Below are 18,892 nucleotides of genomic sequence, written 5' to 3' on the forward strand. Positions count from 1 at the left end.
GGGTGGTTATACTGCTGGATATCTCTGTGACCAATTCCATGTACATTATTCATATCCAGCACTCCCTGCGGCTTCTGCTGGAGGAGCAGTTGTCCAACAAGGACTGCTTCAACATCATCGCGTAAGCTCCTAGCTCCCGGGGGGAGGGGGGCAGGGGGCAGGGGTCGCATGTGCGGAGGCTCCTGGCAGGTAGCTAGATGACATCGCACCAGCACCCAGCCTCCCAGGACGGCCATCAGTTTATCTGACTCAAGTCATCTTGTTTGGGGGTATTGAATAATTAAATGGCTGCAGGACAGTCCCACTGGGGCGAAGGTGGTAAGTGGCCTCCAAACACGCTGCTCTATCAGCCAAGATAAAGTAACTCAGCCCATTGCCCCATTTGGATTCTGAGCTGATAAACAGAAAAGAGCGAAAGAAGGGCCCCTGGGTATGCCCCAGTATTAGGTCCCAGTTCAGGACTAGCAAGCTGCAGTATGTCGAGCATTTAAGATTCCAATTCCTGGGGCCCCTGGGTGGCTCAGTGGGTTAAGCCTCTGCCTTCGGCTCAGGTCATGATCCCAGGGTCCTGGGATTGAGCCCCGCATCCGGCTCTCTGCTCAGCGGGGAGCCTGCTTCGCCCCCACTCCCCACCTCTCTGCCTACTTGTGATTTCTGTCTGTTAAATAAATAAAATCTTTAAAAAAAAAAGATTCCAATTCCAAATGCAATTATATGGATTTATATATATAACTAGATATATTTAAGTTATGTGTTACTATAAAATACATAGAAGTTATATGTATTTAAAGTATATATTTTTACATATAAAAGTATGTATTTTACATATAAATAATTTGGTACATATGTTTAAAATAAAAACGTTGCATATAGAATATATATTTTAAAAATCATATCTAACAGGGGCACCTGGGTGGCTCAGTCAGGGGAACATGCCACTCTGGATCTAGGGGTTGTGAGTTCAAGTCCCACACTGGATGTAGATATTACTTAAAAATAAAATCTTTTTTTTTTTTTTTTTTTTTTTTTTTTTTTTTTAAAGATTTTATTTATTTATTTGTCATAGAGAGAGAAGCGAGAGAAAGCACAGGCAGACAGAGTGGCAGGCAGAGGGAGAAGCAGGCTCCCCACCAAGCAAGGAGCCCGATGTGGGACTCGATCCCAGGACGCTGGGATCATGACCTGAGCCGAAGGCAGCTGCTCAACCAACTGAGCCACCCAGGCGTCCCAAAAATAAAATCTTAATTAAATAATGTATATATGTGTGTGCGTATGTATATATACCCACACATATCTATAATAAGAATGTATTATAATGTATCTAATCCATATCTTCATGATTTCTGTGCGGCATTGGTGATCACAACCCTCTTGTATTATCACCTCAGATCTTGGTGATATTTAGCCAGTAATAATCTGTCAGCCATGGAATTATGATTGCTGAATTTTGTTTGCTAGAATTTTATATAAAATGTATTACTGATACCTGTGCAACACACCTATGGTTTTCTTAGTTCTTTTTTTTACCAGATTTTAAATAAATTTTGTGGGAAAATACAAGATATGTAGCTATATATTTAAATTATATATAATTATATATCATATACTTAAATCTTGTATATATATAGTTATATATAACTTATATATAGTTGCCTATAATTTAAATATATATAGTTTTGTGTATTCTAATGGCGTGCCTTTTCCAAAATTAGGGAAGAAAGAAAAGGAATCCACTTATAATATTTATTTATTTGGGGCAACTATAAAAAAGATTTATTTATTTATCTGTAGCTCAGTCGGTTGAGTGTCTGCCTTCAGCTCAGGTCATGATCCCAGGGTCCTGGGATCAAGCTCCACGTCGGGCTCCCTGCTCAGTGGGGGGCTTGCTTCTTCCTCTCTCTCTCTCTCCCTCTGTCTCTCTTCCCAGACTGTGCTGTGCTGTGCACTCGCTCTCTCTAATAAATAAATAAATTTTTAAAAAAAGTTTTTATTTATTTATTTGAGAGAGAGTATGAGTGAGGAAGGATTGAAAGGAGCGGGAGAGAGACTCTCCAGCGGACCCACTGAGCACAGAGTTCCTAGAGCTGTAGGGAGCCCAGTGAGGGATTCCTGTCAGGAAATACAAGTTTGGGGGCCACCGACATTCCGGTTGTGTGGTTGAGAACGGCGTGAAGCGTACCTGTGGAGATGGGAAGGGAGGAGAAGACATCCGAAGGCAGAACCGGCCAGGCTCTGATGTCTGGAGGGCGGGCAGAGGAGGGGAAACACCAAAGGAACAGGAGAGCGGAGCAGCCAGAGATGGGGAGGAAAACCAGGGGAGGATGGTTCAAGACGCCACAGCTCAGAGAGGAGCAGAGTCTGGTCCTGCAGAAGCGAAGCGGAAGGCACGGACAAAGGAATCCACTAAATTGAGCAGTAGAGTTCACTGATAACAAAACAATGACATATAATTTCTCTTTTTTTTTTTTTGCAATTCAGTTTGGCAACCGAATATTTAAAAGTTTCAAAATAACAACACTGCCCAGTGCTGGTGATAATGTGATGCTCTACCAACGGCCCAGGTGCCCCTATACTTTCTATTTTTTTTTTTTTTTAATCCAAAAGAATATAAAGTTAACAGAACTTTTTCTGGGGAATAAAATTGGAGGAATTTTTACCCTCCAGATGTTGTTACAATTTTTATCAAACTGTAGTAGTGGATTTATTATCCAACTACAGTAGATATTTTCATGAGAGGGGGAAGGAGGTCATTGTTAATATTTGCCAGACAACCTACCAGGTGCTTGACTGACGTGGGTTTCGGAGGAAGGAGAAGCTGAGGAGGTGGTGGGACATTGTTTTCCAGGGAGCTGGTCCAGACACGGGAAAGAAAAGTGGCTAGTGGAGTGGACCCTGGGAGAAAGAGGAAGTTATTTTTCAGAATGGACAGACAGACTTGGGCACCTGGGTGACTCAGTGGGTTAAAGCCTCTGCCTTGGGCTCAGGTCATATCCCAGGGTCCTGGGATCGAGCCCCGCATTGGGCTCTCTGCTCAGCGGGGAGACTGCTTCCTCCTCTCTCTCTGCCTGCCTCTCTGCCTACTTGTGATCTCTGTCAAATAAATAAATAAAATCTTAAAAAAAAAAAAAAAAAGAATGGACAGACTTTAACATGTGCAGAGACAGTGGGGCAGGAGGTATCTGTGGGCAGAGTCTCAGAAGGCCAGGTGGGCGAATTCATCTTGAGCCAGAGAGGGAACACCCTTTCTTTGGTAAAGAGGATCAGTCCTCTTTTCAAGGATTTAAATTCTATCTCATAGGGAAGTGAGATGATGCGGGTTTTTTTGTTTTTGTTTTTGTTTTTTAATTAATTAAAAACTATAGGGGCGCCTAGGTGGCTCAGTCAGTTAAGCATCTGACTTTAGCTCAGGTCGTGATCCCAGGGTCCTGGGATCGAGCCCCATGTCGGGCTCCCTGCTCAGCAGAGATCTGATTCTCCCTCTCCCTGTTCTCTTTGCCTTCCCTGGCTCGTGTGCATGCTCGCTCTCAAATAAATATGTAAAGTCTTAAAAAACAAACAAAAAACTATAGTACAGACAGAGTAAAAAAAAAAAAAAAAGAAAACTGAGTTGTGCAGCTGAATCAGTTCTAGGGGAATTTAAAATGGGCCAATGACTCCCTCCTTTGAGGGGTGGGGAAGTCAGAAATCTGGCTGGAGCTATTCCTGGCCCTGAGTCTTGAGACCCCCAGCTCTGTTCGCACTGCAAATGTGCTGTGACACATCATGGCTCGCAAGGAAGTCTTGTGGCTGGCCCAGGCCAGTGACACCCCTAACATTTCGGGGTGTAATCAGAATTTTGTCCCCCTAACAGTCGGGAACCCCAAAAACCTGGGGCGTAGCATGGATAAATCTCTCCCTTAAGAGCATGTCCTTTTTCCTTCCCTCCCAAGATTTGGAAGTACGATTGAAAGCTGGAGGCCTGAGATGGTTGCCGTGAGCCACGAAAACCTACAAAGTGCCTGGCGGTAGGTGACTGACTGAGACTGCTCCTGCTGTGTCTGAGGACAGCCTCTGTGGTGCTATTGGCTCTGTCCCTCTCTCTGGCAGAATCCCCACCCTCCCCCCTGGGGCCTCGGGCCGGCCCCCCTCAGCTGGCCTCCTCAGCTGGCCCCCCTCAGCTGGCCCGCCTTGCCTCCCAGGTGGGCACTGAGCCTGCGGTGTCAGGGAAGCCGGAATGTCCTCAGCGCCCTGCGGAAGGCTGTGGAAGTGGACTTCAAGGACAAAGACAAATACCAGTCCCAGGGCATCTACCTCTTCACGGGGGGCATCCCTGACCAGGACATGGTGAGGAGGCCTTGTCCTGGGTATCCTTTGTGACCCCGAATCTTCCCCTCGGTGGATGCCTAGCAATAGATTTCTCCAGCCCGATTCTCCAAACTAGACGTCAATGTGCAGAAGGGCTACCTGGGGTTGTTGTTAAGACGCAGATCCTGTTTGGAAGGCCTGGCCTGGGACCTGAGAGTCTGCCTTCCTCACAAGCTCCTGGGAGATGTCCATGCTTCTGGAAGGCTCTCGGGTCCGCTCCCCAGCCATGCCCTATTAATTGTCCAACCCCAGATACCTTTCTTTCCTCGGCACCACATATTAGAGCAGCCCACGGGACCCGAGGAAAGAGGATTAGGCTCCTTGGACCTGAGAGCAGCCCCTCAGGAGCCCTCAGCCATGGGGTCCCTCCTGCCCTCTCTTCCCCCCACAGCCCCTGCTCAGCGCCTACATGGCTGAGGCCTGTGGGGGCTGCGACCTCCAGCTGAACGTGTGTCTCTTCTACGTGGGCGAGCCTCAGATGGACCTCACGCCCCCGGCCCACTATGCCAGCCGCACTGACACAGCCGCCGCCTACCGGGAGGTCACCCAGGCTACTGCGGGACGCTTCCACTGGTTTGGAGACACAGGTGCGCGAGGGTAGATGTGTTCCAGACGAGGGGCACGGGAAAAACCCCACTCGGAAATCTCCAGAGTTCCCATTCTGGAGACGGGTGGTGGTGAGGGCCACACCATGATGTGACCGTACTTAATGGCACTGAATTGCACACTTCAAACATGGTTCAAATGGGGGCCGCCTGGGTCGCACCGTCGGTTAAACATCTCACTCTAGGTTCCTGCTCAAGTCCTGATCTCAGGGTTGTGAGATCAAGCCCCGCCTTGGGCTCCACGCTTAGCACGGGGTCAGCGTGAGATTCTCTCTCCCGCCCCCTCTGCCCCTCCTGCTTGTGCTCTCTCTCTCTCTCTCTCTCTCTCTCTCTAAAATAAATAAATAAATCTTCAAAAAAAAGGGGGGGTTCATATGGTCCATTTTAGGTTAAGAATATTTTACCACAATTTTTTAAAGTAAAAAAAAAAGTAAACCTACTTTAAATTATTTTATTTATTTACTTGTTTATTTAAAGATTTTATTTATTTATTTGGCAGAGATCACAAGTAGGCAGAGAGGCAGGCAGAGAGAGGAGGAAGCAGGCTTCCCCCTGAGCAGAGAGCCCGATGCGAGGCTCAATCCCAGGACCCTGAGATCATGACCTGAGCTGAAGGCAGAGGCTTAACCCACTGAGCCACTCAGGTGCCCCTTGTTGTTGTTGTTTTTTAAAGATTTTATTTATTTGAGAGAGAGAGAGATCACGATAAGGGAGGAAGGGTAGAGGGAAAAGCAGACTCCCCACTGAGCAGGGAGCCTGATGCAGGACTCGAGCTGAATTCAGCTCAGGACCCTGAGCTGAACGCAGATGCCTAACCAGCTGAGCCACCCTGGTGCCCCAAGCTGTCCTTGGCTAAGACACCACATAGGCCCCAACTTCCAATCATACCTTCTGAATTGCTGAGTTTCTCCTGCCTGTGTGCATGCTGCCCAGGTTAATATATTCTGTTTTTCCCTTGTTAATCTGTCTTTGTCAGTTTTATTTGCCCAGTTGGAGAAATCTAGGAGGATAGAGAAAAAGGTTGTTGGTTTTTTTTTTTTTCTTCCCTAAGTAGTTATTTGATTATTTTAACATTTCATTAAAAAGTGCTAACTTGGGATGCCTGGGTGGCTCAGTTGGTTGGGCGACTGCCTTCAGCTCAGGTCATGATCCCGGCGTCCTGGGATTGAGTCCCGCATCGGGCTCCCAGCTCCACGGGTGTCTGCTTCTCCTTCTGACCTTCTCCTCTCTCATGCTCTCTCTCACTGCCTCTCTCTCTTAAATAAATAAAATCTTTAAAAAAAAAAAATCAGATGCTTAGTCCACTGAGCCACCCAGTCCCCCTTAAGTTTTCTTTTTTTAAATATACTTTTAAATATGTTAGGTAGAGGGGCGCCTGGGTGACTCAGTGGGTTAAGCCTCTAACTTCAGCTCAGGTCATGATCCCAGGGTCCTGGGATCGAGCCCCGCGTCGGGCTCTCTGCGTGGCGGGAAGCCTGCTTCCTCCTCTCTCTCTCTGCCTGCCTCTCTGCCTACTTGTGATCTCTATTGAATAAATAAATTAAAAATCTTTTAAAAAAAGTCTTAAAAAATGTTAGATAGACATTATAGTGATCATTTCACAGTATATGCAAAAGTCCAGTCGTTTATGTTGTATCATGAAACTCACATACGCCAATAATACATATGATTTTAAGTAACTTGGTAAAATACATATAAAGGAGATAATGGTTTAGGTGCTATGCAGGTAAGGGGAAATGGTGAAGTTCCCCTACGTTGTTGGGATACAACAGAGACTGAGGTTCAGGACGCACTAGTACATTCCACCCTCTCTGATTTACAAATGAAGAAATGACTCCCAGGGACATGAGTTACCGGTGCTTATAAAATTAGTGGCGTAGCTGGGGCCGGAACTCTGCGGCCCCTGTTACCCCGCTCTCCCCGTGGCAAGTGCTAGACATACACATTCAAGTTATCGTTGGTGACTATTACTAACAACAGCACACTGTCTACAACAGTTATCACATGCCAGACATGGTTCCAAGCGTGTTACATATATTGTTATTCGTGCCTCGCGATAACCCTATGAAGTGGGTTACTATTATCCCCATTTTACAGATGAGAAAGCTGAGACAAAGAGCCCAAAACACACAGGTAGTAAGAGGTGGAACCAGGAGTTGAACACAGGCAGGCCAACCTCAGAAGCTGTCTTCTTAGTCATTGCAGTCCAGTCCCTCTCAAATAAGAAGGCAGTATTCCCTACAGACACTAGATACTTCAAATAACAGAAAGGTGGGTATTTTTATTCACTGGACTAGCAGGACCATTGCTCTGAATTCATCCTTCCTCTGGGTGAGAGGTTGGCTGGGCCAGCGCCCCTGCTGGGAGCGGCGCTATACCTGCCCGTCGCCTCCACCACCGGATGGCGTGGGGTAGGGCTGATCAGCTCAGGTCACCTCCACACAACCCTGCTGTGTACAGACGTGGATGCTTGCTGGGATCTACACGCCTTCTCCAGGCTCACGGTGTGCTTTGTGTCTAGGTATTTTCGAAAGCGATGACATCAATGCCATCATGTCTGAGAAGGAAAAGGCTTTCAACTACTCCCAGAAGGTAGGCCTTAGATGTGGAGCAAATGACTGCCCTTCTCTAGTAGTGTCTTGGGGCTGCCGTATAAAGGACCACAAACGAGGCAGCTTAAAGCAAGAGAGATCTGTCCTCTCAGTTTCAGATGCCAGAAGTCTAAACTCGAGGTGTCAGAGAGGCCGTGCTCCCTCTGAGGGCTCTGGGGAGAATCCCTCCTTACCCCTTTCAAGCTTCTGGTGCTGGCTGGTGTTTTGGTGCTGGCTGGTGTTTTGGTGCTGGCTGGTGTTTTAAAAAATTGCACTGGGTTTGGGGGGTAAGAAAAGAATAAATGAAACAAGATGGGATCGGGAGGGAGACAAACCAGAAGTGACTCTTAATCTCACAAAACAAACTGAGGGTTGCTGGGGGGAGGGAGGGTGGTTGGGTTATGGACATTGGGGAGGGTATGTGCTATGGTGAGTGCTGTGAAGTGTGTAAACCTGGCGATTCACAGACCTATACCCCTGGGGATAAAAATACATTATATGTTTATAAAAAATAATTTTTAATTAAAAAAAAATTGCACTGGATGCTTGTTAAAAATAGGAAGGAAGACTTTATCTGAGACCACTACAGTAGAGGAGAGAGAGGGAACTCAGCTCTGAATACAGCCAAGATAGCTAAGGATTTATAGCCAATATAGCAAAAGGGTCAGTGGACAGAAATTTACTAAGAGGAGCTTAATTAGATATTAAGGGTAGGGGGATTCTTGCCAAACAGGCTTAACGGGATTCTTTGCTAAAACTTGGTTTAGTAGGCCCAAGTCAAGGCTGAGTCAAGAAGAGTGCTCAGAGGAGACCAACTAAAGTTTAGTCAAGGATAGAGTCCTTGTCACCAGCAGTCCTTGGCATACCTTAGCGGTGGCAACACAGCTCCCAGTTCCGCCTCCACCTTTTTTTGTTTGACGGAGAGAGAGAGATCACGAGTAGGCAGAGAGGCAGGCAGGGGGTGGGGGGAAGCAGGCCCCCTGCTAAGCAGAGAGCCCAGTGTAGGGCTGGATCCCAGGACCCTGAGATCATGACCTGAGCCGAAGGCAGAGGCTTAACCCACTGAGCCACCCAGGCGCCCCCTCTGCCTCCACCTTCAATGGGCTCCCCTCCCCTGTGTGTGTCTGCATCTCTTCTCCTGCAGGGATCCCAGTCCTTTTGGATTAAGGGCACACCCTTCTCCAGTATAACCTCATTAACTTACATCTTCATTACATTTACAAAGACCCCGTTTCCAAGGAAGGTCACGTTCACGTGTACAGGGGTTTTGGACTACCATGCATTTTTCTGGGGGACACGACTCATCCCCTATCTGCTTCCCTCCCCATGTCTCGATCCACTGACACCCAAGGCTTTGGGTGAAACATGGGAGTTTCCTACAAGTCCATGTGTGCTAGCATCCTTGCCTCCTTGGAGGTCCTTGAATGTGGGAGCTCATTCCCAAACTCATTCTTCAACTCGGGGCGTCTGTGCCTGCCGTCCCCTCGAAGGTCGCCCGTAGGTGGTTCTTTATCACTGAAGACTCACGAAAATGTTACTTCCTCAGAGAATGCTGTCGAGATGAGAGGGGTAGAAAGGAGCCAGGTTGTGTCAGGAGCCGTGAGAACAGGCATGAGGAGAGGGACATGAGAGCATTTAAGGGAGCATTGACCAAATTTATGGCGATGGAAAGCATGGGAAGGAAGAGGAAGAGGAAGGAGGAAGAATTCTGGAGTAGCTCCCAGCTCCTTGCTGGGAGACCTGGTAGACAGAGCTGCCATGGACCGAGAGAGAGATAACAGGAGAGGATCCTGTCGCGATGCGGCAGGGTGGTCCTGGGACAAAGGGGAGTCTATGGGGCTTGGGAGCTGACCAGTGGGGGTCCTTAAGACACGGGGAAACGTTAGGGGCTGGAGGTGGTTGTGGAGCAGTTCAAGCCATGGTGGTAGACCCATAGCATGAAGGGGGTCACGGTCAAGGTGGAGAGGGAGGAAGAGCCCGTGAAGGAGACTCGGCCTGACTCGGCATTTTCATTGCCGCCAACTGCAGGGCGACGTCCCCCTGCCACAGCGTGAGCCCCTGGGAGGGCAGGGCCGTAGCTTCGGGTTCACTCCCTCCACGGCCTCCGTGGCTCCTCTGTGGCTCCCCAGCCATGCCCCAGCTGCCCTCCCTGGAGGGACACTCCTTTGGGGCTTTTTTTTTTTACCCTTCTCAAGTGCACCTGAGTCTGTTCCTTCATCCGACAAACATTTATAAAGTGTTAGTGGGCAGTAACGGTTCAACCCACCCTTCCTAGGACGTGATTTCCATTCAACATACAAACTTCATTTGCTTGGAGTGTCCCTGGGGCCGCTTTCAGACAGTAGAGAAACGTGTTGGCAAAAGACACCAAGTGTTAAACGTTATTCTGCCAACATCGGCTCCAGGGTATGTGGGGAGCCGATGGGCGTAGGTGGCGGGCTCTGGGTCTGAGTAGGGAAAGCTGTCTTGGAACCAGACACACCTGGGTTTGAATGGAAGGTCCTCTACATATGAGTAGTGTGGCCTTGGGCACATCCCTTAAACTCTTGGAGCTTTGAGTTCCTCATCTGTAAAATGGGGCTAACATAGCCCTTGCCCTAAAAGCAGGGTTTGCATGCCTTGTTGGCAAGAGGGTTTGAGAGCCCCGGGAATTCACTAGCTCAGTGCTTGAGGCGTCCCAATAATACATGGGGCTTATTATTAATAGGATTGATCCCTAGTGCTCACAGCCCCAGGAGACATTCTAGGGATAGAAAGGAGTTGAGGGGTGCCTGAGTGGCTCAGTGGGTTAAAGCCTCTGCCTTCGGCTCAGGTCATGATCCCAGAGTTCTGGAATCGAGCCCCGCGTTGGGCTCCCCGTTCGGTGGGGAGCCTGCTTTACCACCACCCCCCACCCCGCTCTGCCTGCCTCTCTGCCTACTTGTGATCTCTGTCTGTCAAATAAATAAATAAACCTTTAAAAAAGAAAGAAAGAAAGAGGAGTCCAGAGGCCCCAGTGGACCCAGTCTCTCCTGCTGTGTGTGTATGTGTGCGTGGGGGGGGGGGTGTGTATGGAGGGGTGTCACCTGCTTGGAGGCACACCATGGCGGGGTGCTGCTAACCCTCCCAATCTCCCCGTGCAGTGTGCCTTACTGGTGTCTTCCCTGAAGAAACAGTCTGGAAAAGAACTGGAAAGCGCCGTTCTCCTGAAGGAAAAGCCAAAGTTATTCAAGCAAAGAAGTCAGCCCAAGAAAGTCTTTTCCTCCAAACCCGCCGCTGCCTCAGTGGCCAGAATGGTTTGACTCCCCTCCCTAATTACACACAGAGGACTTTGTTGCCACCTTGTCTCCTGGTCTTTCCTAGATTTTGAAATTTTGAAATTTTGGCCCCCAAACCCCAAGCCCAGCAGGGGTGGAGGCAGGGTGTTCGGGGGTGAGCGTCCCCAGAGTACCTCCAGCCCTGACCTTATGGGGGAGGAGCTCCTCTGGGGGACCTGCTTCTCGGCCCTGGGGGCATCTCTGGCCTCCTCACCATCCACCTTTGACTCTGCCTGGCTGTCTCAGCTTTGCCCCCTAGCCGGTAGTCGGGACTCCGTGGAATTGGCACCCACAGAGACATCTGACGGCTGTAAGGCAGGAGGGCTTATCCAGAAGGAGGTCTCGGGGGCAAAGGCTATGTAGTGGGCTCCTGCTGCCTAAGGCTTGGCAGGGCCTCGCAGGACCCTGAAGGTGGGCCCATGCTGGCTCCGGCCTTATTCCCATGACAGCCTGTCACATCTGTCCTGCGTAAAATGTCCACCGCGCTGCAGAAATCAGAGGGACCTCAGAGGACCCCGACTCCAGTGCTTGGAAGCCGACAGGCAGATATCCGGAGCCCTTCAGCACGTCACTGACCCACAGGCCCTTGTGAACACAGTGCGTCTGCAGGAAGAGGGAATCCATCCGGATCCCGTGTAGCTTACCGCCCGTCTCATTCAAAGAACTCTTCCAGGTCCCAGGAGCCAGCCCTGAGGCAAATTCTGGGATGAAACCCGAGAGTCTTGGGGGCTGCCTCCTGAGCTGGTTCAGCAGGAAGAGGCTCAGGCCATACCAAGGCCTCCAAAAAGCCTCCTGGATACAGGACTGGGGGCTCCCTTAGGGGGGCAGCAACCAGGCCTTTTCCACAACAGCTCGCCCAGCCATGTGAGCTGGTCCAGGGCCCCGGGTGATTTTGTTCAACCATCATCACTTTTCCCTTGTGCCCAGGGAGGAAGAACTCCTCCCCTTAGAACGGGCGTGCCCAATAGGCCACAGAACTTACCTAAGTGGTTATTTATTATGCTGGAGTCCCCAAAATCCTGGTCCAGCGGGAAGAAGGGCAGGTACCTGAAGATAATTCTGGCAAATCCCACGGCCATCCTAGCATGCCTCCCTCGCTGTTATTAAACACATACACGTGCACACACACATACGCATGAATACACATACACACACCCCCCGCACATGCATACACTTTTTTTTTTAAAGCAATGATTTTTTTTTTTTTTTTGGTAAGATTTTATTTATTTGACAGAGACAGAGAGAGATCACAAGCAGGCAGAGAGGCAGGCAGAAAGAGAGGGGGGAGGAAGCAGGCTCCCCGCTGAGCTGAGAGCCTGATGCGGGGCTCGATCCCAGGACCCTGGGTTCATGACCTGAGCTGAAGGCAGAGGCTTTAACCCTCTGAGCCACCCAGGTGCCCCTATACTTTTTTTTTTTTTTTAAATCTCGAAACCCGCAGTCCTCCTGTACATGTGCCGCAGGAGATGGGACCAACATGTTCGAGATTCTGCTCCCAGCGGCCCCTCCCTTCCTCGGTTGAGACTGGGGTTTCATCCCAGAATTTGGGAAGTCCGGGGAAGGCGAGGTCTCTGGGCTGGCTCCTGGAACCTGGTGAGTTCTTTGAATGAGGACAGTGCCTGTGTGGACAGAGCCTCCTGGACACGCAGCCCCATGGGAGTAAGCTACACACGGTCTGGGCCTGTCACGGAGACCAGGCCACTGACAGGAAAGATCACCTGTTTTCTAGAGCCTTAAAGATGACCCCGACAGAGAGAAGAGCTCCCCCCTGCACACTCTGACTTGGCGGCCCCCCAGTGGCAGAGCAGGCGTCCCACCAGGTGAGGCCCGTCCCACCAGGTGAGGCCTGGCAGCCCCTGAGCTCCTGGTTGGTGGGGGGAGGGGTGGCAGACCTGGTGGAGGAGGAATGAGTTAGGAGTCACTGAAGTGATGGATGATTCTGAGTCTTGACCACGGGCCAGCCCTTCCGCTAAGATTGTCCCATCAAAAGCTTGGAGCAACTCCTCCCGTGGGACAGCTCATCTCTCCGTTTCCTGTTTTACTGATAAAGACATGTAGGCCCAGAGGGGCTGTGGATAATGACCAGGGCCAGCTGGTCGTGACCGGCATCAGTATGTTTCCTAAAGTATTCAGCTCATAGCACCAAGGTCATGTATCTTATTTCCAAGGTCAGAGACCTGGCCGAATGGTCCCGAGCAGAGCGGTGGAGTCAGCAAGACCTGGGTAGAATCTTGGCTCTGCCCTGGTGGACTCTGAGCCCCTCTTACCTCGTCTGTAACCTGGGGTGCTGGGAGGCTAAAATGAGACAAAATGAAAGCTCTTAGCACCCCGCCTGGGATACATCGGTGCTGGGTAAATGGCCACTCCAGCTACGGCTGCTCCCGGGGAGGCCAGAAGGCTTGGGGTCGTCCCACAGGACCTCAAAGCCATCTTGGCGCCCAGTTTCGAGGGCGCAACAGAGCTGGAATCAACAGGTCTCTAAGACAAAGCTGGACAGCGTCGCCACGTGACCCCACGAGACTGCTCCAGCCGACAGGCCTCTTGTCCCCTAGCTGCAGCCCGGCCTGTGAGAGAAGGTCCTGCAAAACGGAGGAGGAAGACCGCGTGGAGGGAAGCAGAGACCTCTCTCTCCCTTTTTTATACAGAATCGGGGAATAACGTGGGTGAGTTGGAGACTACACAGACGTCTGAACAGCTCCGTTGCCCTGTAGGAACTGTAGGGTCAGCAGGCCCCGTGGGAGGGAGACCCTCTCCAGCTGTCCCAGGACATGGGCAGCAGTGCCTACCCTCAAGCCACTCAGGTCTCCCAGCCCGGGGGAAGGGGGCATGCACATTCTTGTCACTACCGACCCCCCATCCATCAGAGGACATGTCCTGCACTCTGAGGCTGATGGGGAAATTGAGAAGGGAGCGGAGATGAGTGTCCGCAGGTCCCCACGGCTCCACCATTGATTACTGCGAAATGGTACAAATTCTAGTAACGACTCACGGAGGTGTGGAGAGGGGAGGCTACCGTCTGCTTCCCCCGACAGTCTCCCTTCTACCCTTCAGCAAATTGCCCCTAAGGAATGTTCCAGCTGACTTGATGGACAGAGAAATTAATAAGCAAAGGGAAGCCAAAGTAGGAAGAGGAGGAGGGGGGGGGAGTGGGGGGGAGTGGGGGGAGGGGCGGCGTACAGGATAACCCCCCCGTTTCTCCTAGGCTTCGTATACAAGAAGTCCCCTCAAGGAAGGGGCATACGAAGGGTCAGCACGTCCATCCAGTTGCCCAGGAAGGATACAGTTTGCTCAAGCCAAGAGGTACGAGGTCCTCAGCACCAGCACGTGTCCCTCAGGCGATAATTCCTCCCACCAACCTTCCACTTCTAGGAAGATGGACGTCCTTGGAAGTGGGGGCAAATGTGCTTCCAATGACTGCGTCATGTGGCGGGTGGGGAAAGAGTTATGTGGACCCACGTTTGAAACCTGAGCCTGCCACTTCCTAGCTGGAGGACCTTGGGCAAGACATTTAGCTACCCTCCATCTCTGTGTCCTCATTTGTAAAAATGAAGACAGTTGTTCCTTTCTGATAGAATTGATGACTATCGAAGTATATTTTGTGTAGATCACTTAGGGGCGTCCGTCTTTTGGTTGCAAGCAACAGAAATCCCCCTTCTTGTTCCTATCCTGAAGGTAGACCGTCTTTCTCCCCACAGCCTTTCTTTAAATGTCTGAGCTTGGTTCTGACGGGGCCAATGCCAGAGCCATGCTTGATGGCGGTGATCCTGCCCATGCTTGTATCTCTCACGGAGACAAAGAGACTCAGGTTATCCTCATTGGTTTAGAGTCTGAACTTCAGGCCAATTATGGCTTTCCACTGGAATTTTGTGGGAGAGGCTTGAAATAGATCCTGGGGAACCAGGAATGTCCACCAGACTTAGAAGTAGCAGATGCTCAGTAAATTGCGTTCCCCATTCCCCGTATTTCCTGTGCCTCTCTCCCCAGTGCGGGGAAGGAATCCACAAGCCACGGATGCCCGGTGAGGACCTAAGAACCTCCCATTTTAAGCACGAGACAGATTTCAGACACAGGGTTTTAGTAGATGAATCAGACCATCATTCATTTAAGCCTCTATTACCCAAGATAATAGTTCTTTCCTTTGTTCTCAAGTGGGTAGCAAATCATGGGCTAAAAAAACTGAATATGGAAATCTCCAGATACATGGGTCCCAGCTGCACTCATCAGAAGTCAGTCCAGGGGCTGGTGGCAGCCAAACACTGCAGCATCCTGCCCAGCATAGAAATCGACGTGAGGGGACGCCTGGGTGGCTCAGTTGGTTAAGCAGCTGCCTTCGGCTCAGGTCATGATCCCAGCGTCCTGGGATCGAATCCCACATCGGGCTCCTTGCTCGGCAGGGAGCCTGCTTCTCCCTCTGCCTCTGCCTGCCACTCTGTCTGCCTGTGCTCACTCTCTTCCCCTCTCTCTCTGATAAATAAATAAAATTTAAAAAAAAAAAAAAAAAAAAAAAAAAAAAAAAGAAAAGAAATCGACGTGAGTTGTGGGTTTTGGTGCTCGTCCCCTTTCTCCCACCCCCTGCCTGTGACCAGCCACAAATGGGCCAGTGTGTTGGGGGGAACTCCATGTGCATGTCCGGGCCACGGCCTCTCTTCCTGCTTCCATCCACAAAGCGCGATGGCTCTCGGCAAATGGAAAATGCAGATCCCGTTGGAGGAAGAGTCAACCCGGGGAGGGCCCGACCCCACCCCCCAGAGCTAGACACGCTCCATAGCCTGGGAATTAGAAACAGCAGCGGAGCATAGCACAGCAGCTGACGAGCTCACAGACGTCTGTACCCCAGTTCTGCTGATGGTTCTATCAGACTGGGAGGGACTGGGGGCTTCCCTCCCCGTCTCCACCCCAGGGGTGAGGGGACGGTGTTCTCTAGTTTGTAGTTTGGAGGTCGGTTTTTTTGTTTTGTTTTGTTTTGTTTTTTTTCCCTTTGTTTTGGCACTGGAACAAGGAAGTTTAGTACAAATGAAAAACAAATCCTAGGTTCTTTCTTTAGAAGACCCCATTTTCTATTTCTACCCTTGCCATTTGATATGACATTATCAACATTAGGGGAAGCTAGAAAGCCAGAAGTAGCCACCAAGTTCAAAATTATTCACCAGAAAGATTTTATGGGAGTTTTATCAAACTGTCAGTCCCCTTCTCTGTCTGTGGTCATCTTTCAGTTTCACATTTATGGGCTTCTTGTCCTACCATTAAGGGTTTTCTTTTTTTTTTTTTCAAAGATTTTATTTATTTATTTGACAGAGAGAAATTACAAGTACACTGAGAGGCAGGCAGAGAGAGAGAGAAGGAAGCAGGCTCCCCTGCTGAGCAGAGAGCCCGATGCGGGACTCGATCCCAGGACCCCGAGATCATGACCTGAGCCGAAGGCAGCGGCTTAACCCACTGAGCCACCCAGGCGCCCCCATTAAGGGTTTTCTAATTTAAAATTTAGAGATGTTATGTTTTTTTATTATCACAGTGACCATATTTGGCACAAAACCATCATCCCAACCCCCCTTCTCCTTTTAGAATGATAAATCTGGTAGCGTGATCAAAGAAAAAAGCCTGTAAGTGAATATATAATGCCTAATAGATGTTTTAGAAATGATTAACCACAACTGACTGAACTGTTTACGGCGGTGATGGGGATCTGAGGACGTAGCTGACGGAGGGCCATCTGCCTTGGCTTGCCTTCCTCCAGGGGATAGTGAGACACATCCACTGGACGCCCAGGGAAATGGAAGCGTACATCACGGGCCTAGAGAAGGTGATGAGGCGCTACGTCCAGAGGCTGCAGTGGCTGCTGTCCGGTGAGCCTGCCTGCCGTCCTGGAGGGTGGGAGCGCCGTGAGGGGAAGCAGAAGGTCAACCCCAGGGACCCGGGCCCGCCCTTCCCAGGCCAGGCGCACAGACTGTCAGGTCAGGGGTGAGGCCAGGAGGGTCATCCTGGCACCACATGATTTCTGGGTTCCGAGGTCAGGCAAGCTGCCGGATGTCAGGGAGGAGCGTGGGTCAGAGGGCACCAGAGAGAACGCAGGCCTGTCCAGGCTCATCCCGCAAGGCCACATGCCTCACCCCTTGCCTTCCTGGATGGGACTGAAGTGCTCACCCTCAAGAGGCTCAATTCAGTATTGACTGGACCCCACAGGGGTCAGTGAATGTAGTCATGGGAGAGGGTCCCGACAGAGAAGAGTCCCCTTGTTCTTTACAAAGAGCACCAAGGCCCCTTCAGGGCAGGCAAACAGGCGGGCTGGCCCAGAAGAGCCAGGCTCCCATCCTGGAGAAGGGTGGGCTGGGGATCGAGAGATGGCCAGAAGCATCAAGTCCGAGAGGCCAGGTAGAGAGCTCGAGCTGGACAGGGGGGCGTGGAGGCTTTGGGGCCTGGATGGTTCCTGGGACAACAGGCAGAAGGAAAAGAGGAAGCCTTTTATAGAGGTCGCTAGGGAGAGGCCCTCAGGATCCTGTGCAAATTCATTGGGTCCAGTCCTCTGCAGTAGAACTTGGTAAAACAGACCATGTGCAGTGGAGTGGGGTGATGACTGCACTTCCCAAAGCCCTGGAGGGGGCTGCCAGCTCCAGGTGGAGTTGTCAGGTCAGAGGCTGACATGGGACAAAGGGGTCGCGTGCCTCTCTCCAATCCCAATGCATGTTCACTGCTGGCAAGGGTGTGAAGGCTGGTGAGGCTGCTGCTCCTTCCGCCTTCCGTGCCGTGAACGGAGTCCCCGCCTCACACACAGGTGCGCACCCCAATGCCACCTCATACTTCAAACGCCACCAACACTTCCACTTCAAAACCCAGGGCTAGTTCACGTAGTCACTCATTCCTTCAATATTCAACCAATATGGCTGCTCTCCCGTCAGGCCCTGGGGAGATGGTGGAAGGCGACACCCAACACAGCCCCTGAGCTTGTGGAGCATACGGTTTAGGAGGCTGACGTTGACCAAAGAGTCTCACAAATAAGTCTAACGTCACAAGAGTGACGCATAGAGAGGAGATGGGCGTGGTGCAGGGTGAGCCTTTAAGGGGGCGACAGGCCTGGACGGGAAAATCATGGAGGGCTTTCCTGAGGCGGTGATATTTCAGCCAAGATCTGAAGAATGAGTAGATGTTAACTGGGCAAAGAGAGGAAAGATAGGCATGTCTGGGGTGCTAGGGAGGCAGTTAGTGAGGCGATGCTGAACACAAAGACTAAAAGGAAGCCAATGTGAGGGACGCCTAGTGGCTCCATTGGTTAAGCATCAGACTCTTGATTTCGGCTCAGGTCATGATCTCAGGGTGGTGAGATAGAGCCTCACATTGGGCTCCATGCTCAGTGAGGAGTCGGCTTGAGAATCAATCTCTCCCTTTCCCTTTGCCCCTCTCCCTGCTTACACATACACTCTCTCTTTCTAAATAAATTAAAAAAAAAAAAAAAAAAAAAAGGAAGCCTGTGTAGCTGAGAGTGAGGGAAAGTTAGGGTGAGACCATCCCAGATCGACGAGGCCATGCCCAGACTTAGTCTTTTGTCCTAAGAGCAGTTGGAAGCCACTGAACGTTGTGAGTCAGGGGAAAGTGATCAAGTCAACATGGGCAGTGATCCTGCTGCGGAACTGTGGAGGGGGTGGAGTGGAATCAGCTAAGCTCACAGCAGGACAGCTGAAGGAAGGCGGAAGACTGGGACCCGCTGGAAGAACTGGGGATGACGGAGATGGATGACAGAGGCAGAATCAGAGAGATTGTGGAGGCAGAAACCACAGGGCTTGAGGACTGGCTCTGTGTTTCCACCGTCCAGCTCCTCCAGGGGGGGATGTGGTTGGAGGTCCCTCGGATGGCTGGCTGGCCGGCCATGCTCACGGAATGTCTCCCATGCCTCCGGATGGCTCCCTCTTGTCCTCATGCTGACATGAGGGTTGCCAGAGAACAGCCCAGAGGAGTCGAGGCAGATTCCTGGGCTGGGGTCCAGCCAGCTCTGTCCACCTTTTCCTGGAGAGCCATCTTTTCTGTGGCAGTTTTTCCATTGTTTCCACTGCTGCCTCCAATGAGG

At 50.7% G+C, this 18,892-nt stretch overlaps 1 protein-coding gene across 7 annotated transcripts in view; it reads left to right on the forward strand.

Moving 5' to 3' along the window:
• VWA3A (von Willebrand factor A domain containing 3A) overlaps window positions 1-18,892 on the forward strand; it is a 58,042-nt gene that overhangs the window by 30,784 nt on the left and 8,366 nt on the right. For 5 of the 7 annotated variants that reach the window (XR_009349174.1, XM_059154408.1, XM_059154407.1 and 2 more), the window contains 11 exons: window positions 2-121; window positions 3,930-4,004; window positions 4,179-4,323; window positions 4,736-4,931; window positions 7,471-7,541; window positions 10,663-10,815; window positions 12,566-12,656; window positions 13,389-13,499; window positions 14,039-14,136; window positions 14,986-15,123; window positions 16,571-16,679. Coding sequence is in view for 6 of the 7 variants with exons in the window: in XM_059154408.1 (XP_059010391.1) it covers window positions 2-121; window positions 3,930-4,004; window positions 4,179-4,323; window positions 4,736-4,931; window positions 7,471-7,541; window positions 10,663-10,815; window positions 12,566-12,656; window positions 13,389-13,499; window positions 14,039-14,136; window positions 14,986-15,123; window positions 16,571-16,679 (1,307 nt within the window). In the remaining variant the exon portion in view is untranslated. The remainder of the gene's footprint in view (window position 1; window positions 122-3,929; window positions 4,005-4,178; window positions 4,324-4,735; window positions 4,932-7,470; window positions 7,542-10,662; window positions 10,816-12,565; window positions 12,657-13,388; window positions 13,500-14,038; window positions 14,137-14,985; window positions 15,124-16,570; window positions 16,680-18,892) is intronic. The other 2 variants (XM_059154410.1, XM_059154412.1) reach the window with 2 other exon arrangements.

This window comes from Mustela lutreola, chromosome 17 (assembly GCF_030435805.1).
Source record: "Mustela lutreola isolate mMusLut2 chromosome 17, mMusLut2.pri, whole genome shotgun sequence".
NCBI lineage: Eukaryota > Metazoa > Chordata > Mammalia > Carnivora > Mustelidae > Mustela > Mustela lutreola.